The sequence below is a fragment of the Macrobrachium rosenbergii genome, chromosome 55 (genome assembly GCF_040412425.1).
Source record: "Macrobrachium rosenbergii isolate ZJJX-2024 chromosome 55, ASM4041242v1, whole genome shotgun sequence".
In the NCBI taxonomy this organism is placed as follows: domain Eukaryota; kingdom Metazoa; phylum Arthropoda; class Malacostraca; order Decapoda; family Palaemonidae; genus Macrobrachium; species Macrobrachium rosenbergii.
In genome coordinates, this window is record NC_089795.1 from 80,237,933 (window position 1) to 80,250,162 (window position 12,230).

The 12,230-nt window shown below is 36.9% G+C and overlaps 1 protein-coding gene across 5 annotated transcripts in view; it reads right to left on the reverse strand.

Moving 5' to 3' along the window:
• Nucleotides 1-2,716: 2,716 nt before the first annotated feature.
• Nucleotides 2,717-12,230, reverse strand: part of LOC136835500 (homeobox protein dve-1-like) — a 420,692-nt gene continuing 411,178 nt past the window's right edge. For 3 of the 5 annotated variants that reach the window (XM_067099084.1, XM_067099082.1, XM_067099083.1), the window contains 7 exons: nucleotides 10,762-10,965; nucleotides 9,374-9,496; nucleotides 7,366-7,455; nucleotides 6,567-6,860; nucleotides 5,413-5,610; nucleotides 4,901-5,062; nucleotides 2,717-3,686 (listed from right to left, as the gene is read on the reverse strand). In XM_067099084.1, coding sequence (XP_066955185.1) covers nucleotides 3,411-3,686; nucleotides 4,901-5,062; nucleotides 5,413-5,610; nucleotides 6,567-6,860; nucleotides 7,366-7,455; nucleotides 9,374-9,496; nucleotides 10,762-10,965 — 1,347 coding nt within the window. In that variant the 3' untranslated portion in view covers nucleotides 2,717-3,410. The remainder of the gene's footprint in view (nucleotides 3,687-4,900; nucleotides 5,063-5,412; nucleotides 5,611-6,566; nucleotides 6,861-7,365; nucleotides 7,456-9,373; nucleotides 9,497-10,761; nucleotides 10,966-12,230) is intronic. The other 2 variants (XM_067099086.1, XM_067099085.1) reach the window with 2 other exon arrangements.

Sequence of the window (12,230 nt, forward strand, 5' to 3'; positions counted from 1 at the left end):
TTCTCGAGTCTGATGTGTTTACAAATTAACTGACAGCCAAGTGATTAGCGGCAATGAAAAATCCTTTCTGGCCAGGTAATTATCGTTACCTCATTTATCTCTTCATTTGAATCGAGGCTTAGCAGTGGCGAGCATTTCCAAAGTATGAAGAAATCGAAAGGTTAAGAGGGCATTGTCGTTAATAAATACAACATAACGTACCTGGGGAAAAATGACCGTCGATTCTAAATATATCATCATCATAAAAGTAAAAAAAAATTCATTAATGAATACTGAATACATCTGCGTTTGAAAAAGACGAAGCTAAAACGCTGAGAAAGCAGAAGGCATTTTGTTAGTTCGTCTGTCCGTGCTAATTGGTATGTTGATCACCCACCCTCCAATCATCAAACATATCAAATTTCCGCCCTCTAGCCTCAGTAATTTTTACTTTATTTAAAATGAAAGTTAGCCATGATCGTGCGTCTGGCACCGCTATAGGTGCCAGCAACACAGGCCACCACCGGATTGGCTGAAATTTTTATGGGTCGCCGCTAAGAGTTTCATGGGCCGTGGCTGAGAGTTTTATACAGCATTAGCTGTACAGAAAACTCGATTGCGCTAAAGAAACTTCGGCGCATTTTTTTTTTCTTTTACTTGTTCAACTGGATGGTTTCGCGGAAACTCTTGTGATAAGAAATGAACAGAAACAGCTTTGCCGTGCCGTTTGAAATGCTGGAAATGCGCAAATCTCGCCCCTTTCAAAACGGATCGAACTGACAAACGAAAGTACGATGAATCAATTATTTTTAATTATATATAATTTGGGGAAAAATTCAAGCCTAGACATGTTGATGAAATAATAATAATAATAATAATATAATTTGGCAGCAGACCCCTTTTAAACAGGTTTTATTGAATATTATTGCTGCTTCAGCTGCATTTATTTCGTAGAAGACTTTTTCTAATAATAATAATAATAATAATAACAATAATAATAATAATAATAATAATAATAATAATAATAATACTAACGAATCAATTACATCATTCCGACATGAATTTGCTATCTAGAGTCAAGGATGCAGGGAACGCGCCTGCGCGGATTGACCAAATAAATAAAATAAAATAGCACACCTACAGATGAATAAATATATACGCAAAATTAAAATAATATAACTTCTAGAGATGAATGTGGAAGACAATCCGTTTCCTGAGCTCCCCAGCTCAACATTTTCAGCCAAACGGACTCCGCAATTATGAAATAGATAATAATAATAATATAATAATAATATAATAATAATAATAATAAACATAACGTTACGTGATTGAAACTTGTTACTAAGATACGTTCTGGCACGTTACTGAAATATCCTTATTCTGTATTAAGCTGAAAGGTTGATTTCATCGACCAACGCGAGAATTTTAAAACTCAAAATTACCGGAAATTTATTGGCCGAAAACAGCAATAAAACGGTAACTGCAATAAAATCAATATTCTCAGAATGCAGTGTTCACTTTAACAATGAGCTGGCTATTGAACGGCTCTGTATGTTGAAAATAAAAATAAATTTACAATAAAACAAAATTTCATAATGCATATTAGAACTAAATGTCTTATTACAAACAAGGGGGGGGGCAGATTTATCTGCATTTTCCAAAATATCTCAGGAGACATCCGTCAATTTCAGGGCAATTTTAGGTCTGCGTAGTCAAAAACATAATTTTGACAGTTACTGGCGATATCACTTTTCCAAAAAATTTAAATCTCAGTCAAAGAAAATTACACCAAGAGGCATTCATAAAAAAAAAAAAAACAATCTAACATATCATACAATAAGTCTACTTGCTGAACTAAGTTTCACAAAAGAAGTGTCCACACAATCAGAAACAGCGAATCAAACTGATTCGAGCTAAACACTAAGACTGACAACAAAACCACCGAAAAAATGTCGACTTACGTCAAAAAACGAATGTCCACTTGTTTGCACACGTGAACCCGACAAACAACTACTTTCCCCTTCCCTGACCGGGTGAATGAACGCACGCCACACGAGGGTAAACCGGAGGTAGCGAGCCGAACGGTGGAATTTAACCTAAATCAACATAATTTAACTAATAATTGGACATTATGAACGACATTCAAGGGTCACTCGATTTAGCCCAATAAGGATACGGTTTAGCGGCGCCATCGGAAGGGAGCGTGTTTCATCTACTGCAATACGTAACTAACGCTATATTTCCTGATGATTCGTATCACACTCAAACACACACACAAATAATAATAAAAAGAAAACGCTGATACTCCACTTTTGTTTGAACATGCTTTAAAAACCATTCATTCCACAGGGAGGAATCCTCACCGTTCCGTCTTCAGAGACCTGTCAAAGAAACCGAGTATTTTCCTTCCTTAAAAATCTTGAGTTAAATTCGGGATAGACACATTCTTTTTTTCCCATTTTGGCCTATTTAAGCGAACCTTACGACAGTAAATGAAATAAATATATATGTGTATATATATAAACATCTATCTCTTCACACACACACTCATGCGCCACTGCGGCAAACACTGTTCACACACAGTTTTAATTAAGGTCTTTAATGTTTCACAGTATTTACAGCGATTAATTCTAAAACACTTTTTTTTTTTTTTTTTTTTGTACACGACTAGGCATTTCTGACTTCGGGATTAAAAGTGGCAGGGGATGGGGAGGGGATGCTTCAAGTCTACGAGAGATTTTTGTTCCTTAAAATGAAAACAGATGAAGTTCACTCATCAATAAGTACACCAAATGTCACCAGCGAAATTCAGCCGCACTTGATCCTACGGAGGATGTTTGTAAAAAAAAGGTTCACGTGGTTCGAATTTACTTTGATCCCGGAATTCTACTTTAGATCTCCTCTTCATTAAACTCTTGCGATGTGTAACATGTGATGTTTTGCTGGAATATAAATCATAAATGAATTTCAATCAATGATCTTTGGTGTTCATTTTTTTATACAAATGATCGGAATGATCGGGGGGCGAAGTGATTCCAATTCACATCCACTTTCTGACATATTTAATCAAAATTTCAAAATAAACTTATTTTTTAATGTCGTGAGAACTTCTTTCTCCTATCCCACAACTTGGCACAAAAAAATCACGATTCTTTTTTTCCACGGAAAAGCTTGCTTAGCTTTGTTCTTCTACATCTTCCAGCAGCTATGATGGGAAGATAAAAACGGAGAGAAGATGGGAGGAGGACCAACGTCACGGTTCTATTTGAACCAAGTCCCTCTCTGACAGGACCTTGAAACGAACGCATCAAGGTCTAGACCTGGGAACGAACTTCACTTCACCGCGAGAGAATCTTCTTTCGAACAATCGCCAGAGGCCCACTGGTTCGAACCCACCGATTTTTCTGCTCTTCTTTCCATTTTATTCCTTCTTACATGGAAACGCGCAATCTCTTGCACTTGGCCCGTCGGTTCTTGAACCAGAACTGAACGTTTTTGGGTTCGAGTTTGGGAAACTTCTGTCGGTAGGGCATCCGGTTGAGCTCCTCAGTGTACTTCAGGATGAGGTTGTGACTCGGGTGGGTATTGATGGCGAACCACTGTTCCAGCCTGGGCACCTCCGTGACCGGGTCAATGAACGTTCGGTTCCTCTTGCGGCGTTCCTCTGGAATCCCGCTGCTGCCCAGACCGCTGGAGAACGGGGACACCTGAACGAATAAATGAAAAAGTGTTATTCTTCTTGGATAATATATACCGAGGTTTGCACTGAAGAAATCAAACTGTCAAACTATTTGATACCTGATGTTTTACCAAGTATTAGATGCGAATCTGAACTACCTTCAATTACTTCAAAATAACACTGAAAACCTAAATAAATAAATAAATGGAACACTGAGTTACTATTGTTAATTCTAGTTACTATTGTTAATACTAGTTCATTCAAAACGGCATCAGCAGAAATAAACCAGATGGACTACACTTACTTATCAAGTATTAAGACATAAACCTGCATTACCTTCTGTTCACTAAGAAAAAAAAATAAAAATAAACACAAATGAATAAACTACTATAATACTTAAATTTCATTCTGCAAAGTAACCTAAATCCAATTTAAAAATAACTCGTGCAAATTACAGAAACAAATAAACGAATCAACAAATTGCTATCTAAAACTGCTTTTGCGCCTAACGAAACAAAGGCGACTTTGAATGGCGAATCATTTCCATTGAAAATTGTTGAAGATCTTCAAGTAAAAGGCGCACTACCAATGGTTCTCAACTGGAGTCCCCGGACCACAAGGGGTCCGTGGCTTTAGAGTAAGAGGTCCGCGAGAAGTTTTGGAAAATCACAAAAATTATAAAAAATTTAAATAAATATAAATAATTTTTATTACTTTTGTGATTTTCCAAAATTCGCGGACCTCCTACTCTATGGTCATGGACCCCTTGTGGTCCGCGGACCCCCAGTTGAGAACCATTGTGATAGATAACGAAAAGGAAATGATCCTCATAAAGTTTGAAAAAGCGGACTTCATACCTAGACCCTATTTAATAGTCAAATAAAAAAAAATGTATCAGACATTTATAAATAAAATAATATAGCTAAGTTGACAAAATAACAAATGCATCAATGAGATGAGGTACTCATTTGAAATTCTGACGGTAATTCGTGAAAGGGCAGGAAATAAGGGTAGGTAAATGAAAAAAATGAAAAGCTGAAAAACCACCAAGAAAAAATTGACTCTAATAACAATGAATATTGTAAAAGCAATGACAAAAACATCAACAACAAAAATCAACGAATGATGTATAATCATACAAAAAAAAAAAATTACGCAGTTATACCAAAGACTCTCGAAACAGGTAGAGAGAGAAAAAAAAGAGTGCATGAAAAGGCCGGAGGCAGGGAGTTCCTTCCTTACCTGGGGCATATAATGCGCCATGTACATCATAGAGTGCTGTAGCAGAGACCCTGGCACTACCGGGTAAGGGAGGCGGTCCATGGCGCCTTGCCCTAAGCCGGGTAAAGGTGGGTATGGAGGCAGAGATAAAGATCCTGGAGACACGGCCGGTGGTGGTGAGCACTGGAATCAGAAAATGATAATTGTTATAATGCTGAGAGAGAGAGAGAGAGAGAGAGAGAGAGAGAGAGAGAGAGAGAGAGAGAGAGAGAAGAAGGATAGTATCCAAATACAACAATTTTGACGTTACCAGCGTTATGTGACAAGTTAAAAAAAAAACGTATTCTTTGTTATTCATTTGTGCCAAAATCTCCGTAAAGGCATTAGAATACTGCAAGATCTATTCATTCATATAATCTTCATCATATCATCTTAACTACAGAGAGAGAGAGAGAGAGAGAGAGAGAGAGAGAGAGAGAGAGAGAGAGAGAGATTCAGCGTCTATCCATTCTATTCCCTTGACGTTGACCTACCTTACCCTCGACCGTGACACTCACACTGTCACGTGATCTGACGTCATCTTCATCTTCGCTCATGTCCACGTCGCTCTCGGCGGCGCAGCGCTCTCCTGTAGAGTTCTGCCCTCCTTCGGAACTCCCTCCGGCGGGCTGACTGCGCCCTTGAAGGCTCTCCGAAGTTTCCGATCCGGGCGGCCGGGGATCGTCGTCGTCCTGGAAGGAAAAGAGAGGCCATTTTGTTTATAGGTGAAGCCATATTGCAACGAGGAATTAAACAAAATGGCGTCAAATTCCATGATTATCATATTACAGTTTGCGTGAATCTTAAACAATTTCACTGTAGTATGTTCCCTAGTGTGGTGGGGACTAGGTAGGGGCGGGGAGAGAGAGAGAGAGAGAGAGAGAGAGAGAGAGAGAGAGAGAGAGAGATAAGTGGGGGGTTACTTAACCCGAAATCTTGTGTCAGTACTTTGTAAGTACACAAAATGGGGACGCCTTGTCCATTTCAACAACTCTACCAATAATCAGATGTTCAAGTAACTACAAGAAATCAGATGTTGAAGAAGCCCTTTTGTTTGTACCTAAAACGTGACCACAAAAAGCCTTGGACAAGGAGATACATATCTTCAATCTCATATCTTGCATAAATACGTATAAACAAAATGGCATCACTTTCTCGATGCTACCTAATATTACTATTATTGATTCATTTGTAGATATTTTTTATATTTGTTTTAATATCAATAATAATTATAAAAATGATTTATCAATACTAGCATTAATATGAATAATGTTAGGGTTGAAAACAAAAATCAAAACCTAGGTGGTAATAATAATAATAATAATAATAATAATAATAATAATAATAATAATAATAATAATAATATTAATAATAATACTGTCATATGTAAAACGAAAAAGGCAACCGTTCTATTGATTGGTATTAAGATGACAATCTCGGAATATCATTCCAAAGTCAATAATAAGTAAATCTAGTTTTTAAAATATCTGTCCTCAGAGTAATCTAAACAATGACCTGTATGTCTGTAGCTCTGCTTATATTCAATTTATAAAATCTCACCTCTACAGATATCGATAATCAAAATCTAATTATTACCAAAATGATAAACATTTTAAATTGAACATTTTTTTCCATAAGTTAATTTTACCTGGTTATCTTCATGCTGTTGTTGCTGCTGCTGCTGCTGCTGTTGTTGCTGCTGCTGCTGTTGCTGTTGTTGCTGCTGTTGTTGTTGTTGCTGCTGCTGTTGCTGATGTAAATGAGAATGCTCGTGGGGCGTGGGAGGCGAATGAGAGAGGGTGTGTGTGGTGTGGGGGGCGGGAGGGGTGGAGTAGTGGTCATGATGATCGTCGTTGTCCGAAATGCTGGTCTCGTCCGGCGGCGGCGACTTCAGCCCATTGATTGCGCGGAACTCCTGTCTCTTGTAAGCCGCTCTGGCGTTCTGTCGTCACGAGACCAAAGTAGAAAACATTTTTAGGTCACAGACTTCGATGTTTGAAGGAAAGATGAAATGGATCGGGTTTTATTCAAAATATGTACGGTACCTTAATATAATTTTATGACTAACTCGTAAAATGAAATATAGAGTCAGAGGTTTTCTTTGAAATAAAAAACATTTCATTATCTGATCGAAAAGACTAATTTGTAATTACGTTCAATGAAATACGATAACAGTGAATCTATAAAATCCACAGAAACGAAATTTTTTCACTATTTCTGACAGATTTTATTGACAGATTTCGCTATACATCATCAGCGTTTAAACAAAAACCAATTAAAACAAAGAACACATAAAAGGCATCATGATTCTGGTAGTTTATAAAAAAAAAAATTTTTAACAAATCAATCAAGACAAAAAATATTATAGGCTTCACTATACCTACATTTTACAAATGAATTTACATTGTAAAGACACTGAAATAATCACATTCATCTTTTGCTCTCACCTTGAACCAATAGACGACGTTGCTTACATCCAGAGGCTTTCGACCTCTCCTGGATTCCAGCGCATTCAGCTCCGCCACGTACTGCTGAATCTGGAGGAAAAAAACAAAAAAAAACAGAGGTATTAGAACGTCTTACATTTCGATTTTTTAAATCAATATAATTTTTTCACTCTAATAGATAGATAGAATATTCAATTTAGGCCGAAGGCAAAGCGCTGGGACCTATGAGGTCATTCAGCGCTAAAAGGAAAATTGAGAGTAAGAGGCTTAAAAGGTGTAACAGGAGGAAAACTCCTCAGTTGCATTATGATACAACTGTTATAATAAGAGGGTGGAAAGCAAGATGGAACAAAGAATATGAATGTTGGTACAGTAAAAGAATGAAAGGGGTTGCAGCTAGAGGTCGAAGGGACCCTGCAAAGAACCTTAAGTCATGCCTACAGTGCACTGCGTGAGGTACACTGTTTCCACACTAATTAAAATCTGGATTCACTCTCTACTGTCAATTTTTAATACCTATGAAAATTCCGCATCAAGGCCCATATGCTTGGTTAGTTATTTTTCTCTGCATTCCTTCTCACCTTGAACAAACAGTCAACCTTTACACAGTCACGCCAATTACTTTCATCATTGAGCCAGTCGTGGATGACGGCAATTTGAATAAAAAAAAATAAAATAAAAGAAAAAGTAAAAAATGCGCCGAAGTTTCTTCGGCGCAATCGAGTTTTCTGTACATCGTATAATCAAGGCCACCGAAAACAGATCTACCTTTCGGTGGTCTCGGTATAATGCTGTATGAGCCGCGGCCCATGGAACTTTAACCACGGCCCGGTGGTGGCATGGCCTATATCGTTGCCCTCAAATAAAATAAAAACTACTGAGGCTGGATGGCTGCAATTTGGTATGTTTGATGATTGGAGGGTGGATGATCAACATACCAATTTGCAGCCCTCTAGCCTCAGTAGTTTTTAAGATCTGTGGGCGGACAGAAACAGTGCGGACAGAAAAAAGTGCGGACGGACAGACAAAGCTGACACAACAGTTTCGTTTTCAGAAAACATAATTCATTTTTCAAGTTTATTGTACATTACCCATTCTATTAACGAAGTGGCGTTAGGAGGAGGAATCTAATGCCGTACCTCTGTGGTATAATGCACTGACATGTCATAGCGGAGAATCTGAAGACTTTATAATTGAAAAGAGCATTATACTGCATTAGCTACATCGTCCGAGCTGATACAGTTCCCAGTTAAAGAATCATTTTTCCGTTAACGTTAAGAACTCGTGGAAACCGCATTAATTTCTTTAATGATGCTTTGTTATGTGGGATCTGTGGAATACTGACATACTGGAACTGAAACATTTCCGCTCTCATTATTCTCATCTGGACTAAAGACGGGGATAAGAGATCCTTTTATTTCTGGGTATTTCGTTCATCTTTTTTTTTTTTATTTATTATTCTTTCGTGATCATACATATCCTCACTTTGCCTCTTGTACGTTATATACATTACGCAATGAAAAGATTCCAGAGGATGAACACTTAACAAATGGAATGCTCTCTCTCTCTCTCTCTCTCTCTCTCTCTCTCTCTCTCTCTCTCTCTCTCTCTCTCTCTCTCAGTGGTCGTAACAACGTGCGGTTCTCTCATTTGGAAATAATCGAATATGACCCTTAAAATCAGTATTATTAACATTAATGCAATTATCATCAGAAGCGTCTTTAAAGAGCTTTTTTCTTGTAATGAAATATTTTCTAAATTCACATAAACACACACACGAACACACCATAGTATGTATATATATATATATATATATATATATATATATATATATATATATATATATATATATATATATCCTCTTACCTTCTAGATTAACTTATCTAATCACTCAGGTGTTTAAGGAATGGATGGAATATATAAATAAAAAACCAAACGTGTACTAAGAAATTATTATCTCTCTCTTTCTCTCTCTCTCTCTCTCTGAGGCAAGATGGCCGCCAGTTACCTGTAGTCTGGTAGGATGCTGATTCTCGGAGAACCATCTGTGGAGTCTGGGCAGTTCGAGTTCTGGGTCGAAACTGGTCCTCATCCGGGTCTTCTGGGGACAATACTGACTGCTTACTGTCTGCTGCGTAGTGGCAATGAAACAAATGATTTACTTCATTTACAAATGATTCAACTTTATTTACAAGTGATTTACTTCATTTAAAAACGATTTACTTCATTTACTAGTGTTTTATTTCATATACAATTAATTTTCTTCATTTACTAAAAAAACCTATTTGCAAAAAGGTACTTTTGTACCTTCTTATAACGTTAATTTTATAATTGCCATTTCTAATTTCTGTTAAACTTAAGCAACGCAAATAAGCAAAAGACTATAATTTAAAAAAAATCATCTGAACCTTTTTATAACAATAGTTGTATAACTGCCATTTGCATATCTGTTGAACTTAAGTGACAGGAATAAGCAAAAGATCATAATTTAAAACAAAATTAATATGAACTGATTTGAACAACATCTAACAGCGACAAAAAAAGCGGTAGCCTGTCCTCTTGTGGCTGAATAATGTTATAAAACCACATGGAACAGCGCACCTGCTTTCTTCACAGAACGAACGACATACGATAAAAAATGAACATGGTTCTCATAATCCAAAGCATAAGGGACAGACTTGTGTCTAGTAGCTATGGGTGTAAACAGCAGATGCCTTTAAGTATCCAAGTTGTACAAAGCTGTGGTGCACACAAAAACACACACAAATATAATATATATATATATATATATATATATATATATATATATATATATATATATATATATATATATATATATATATACATATATATATATATATATATATATATATATAGTGTGTGTGTGTGTGTAATGTGTGTGAATACTGAGATTCAAAGTACCAGAGGAAAATGAAAACACCATATCAATATATAGTATCCCAGATCAGTTTGCCTTTAGTTTTAAGCATCAAGAGGACTGATACGAAAAGGGTAGAAATTTACTTTTTGTGTGCTCAAATGACAGTCCAAACGAATGTACAGAAACTTGAAAAAGTATGCTCAATAAGAACATGAATTACGTAAGAGGTTATGCGCATAGTGTGTACGTGTCCCAGAGTTTGACACTGCAGAAGTATATATATATATATATATATATATATATATATATATATATATATATATATATATATATATATATATATATAGATATAGATAGATAGATAGATAGACAGATAGATAGATAGATAGATAGATAGATAGATAGATAGACAGATAGATAGATAAATAGATAGATATGTGTGCGCTTAGGTGGTTGTGTTGATAAGAAAGTGACCAGTTAGACACTACTACGGCAACACCCCTTGCAATATTCACCTGGATTGCAGGATGCAAAGGTTCCGTGGGCATCTTTTCCATAGCGTGAGGCCGCGGATGGATATGGTGGGTAGGCGTGATGACGTGAGGCGTGGGTGGTGGGCGCGACACGTGGGCGACGTGAACAGCCCACCACGCCTCAAACTGGCGGGCAGATTCCTCGCTGACCTCTCCCGAGCCCCTAATTAGTGCCGATAATAAACTCTGAAAAGAGAGAGAAAACAGGCGACGTTGTAAACAGTCAACAGATTAAGTCTCCTGAGGAAGCCTGAACTAAGAAAATAGAAGGAAAATTGGGCGCGTGTTTTTACGGGCATAATTTTGTGGAGGCTTATATAACGAAAACATAATGACATGAGGCCATAAGGTCATACAAACACTTACTGAACGGAGTGAATAATAAGCAAGTTTATGAACGTCGAGTTGATAAAAAAAAAAAAAGAAGCTAAATACTAAGCGGAGAGAATATCGTCTCTACAGTATTGCTCATTAACCTTTGCTAAACTCTAAAGGCAAATAAGTAGCTTAAAAATTCCTCATTACGCTATAAAGCGCAACAGAAAAGACATCCCCTACAAAATGAAAGTGTCCTATACCCAAAGTACTCTCACTGCCCCACGATAACATGCTTTATCAAGATAAGCCGAATACGGAAGGAGGGAAAAGGGGGCGGTCCCCTTTTCCGGTATAAAATAGTTATCCATGAAACGGCTTACTCTTTGGAATTACGTTTTCTGTCGGATGAGCCCGGGATAAACTCTGTAAGAAAATTCTTTCGTGTAACAGTCACTATTATATTACGTGGATTTTGCTGGCAAACTATCAGACGAATAAGTCGTGATCACATTGCAAGATATACCTCACTTATACATTCATAAAACTGTGCAAAAAACTATTTTAGTGATCCTTAAAATAAACAGATATGACAGTCTACGAGTAATAGTACCATACTTCAGGTGTTAACAGAAATGATAGTCTACGAGTAATATTGTAGTACCATCTTCAGGTGTTAGCAGAAATGATAGTCTACGATTAATAGTACCAAACTTGAGGTGTGTTAGTCACGCAAGGAAGGAGATACATCCATTCGCATTTGAGGCAAAGTTTACAAAGTTATGATAGTATTCACAGCAGGCACGAAACCAAAGGGAATCGTGTTCTTCAATTTAATTCGATTTGTTGCCTGAGAAACAAGTACCGGCTAGCTTAGTTCTTATTGAAATATACATTCCAATTCCTTAAACAGAACTTGAGACTTCTGTAAACTACATCAAAATAGATAGCATACGCCACTGACACTGTTACTTAGGAAAACAATGATACTCTAAATATCCTTTTAAAAGCTTATTCTCGAATCTACAAGATTATGTATACAGTATATATTTTCATAGTTATACAACTGTTCATGTCCGGACAGCAATATTGATAGTATATATGCCACACACACACACACAAACGTACGCACAGTC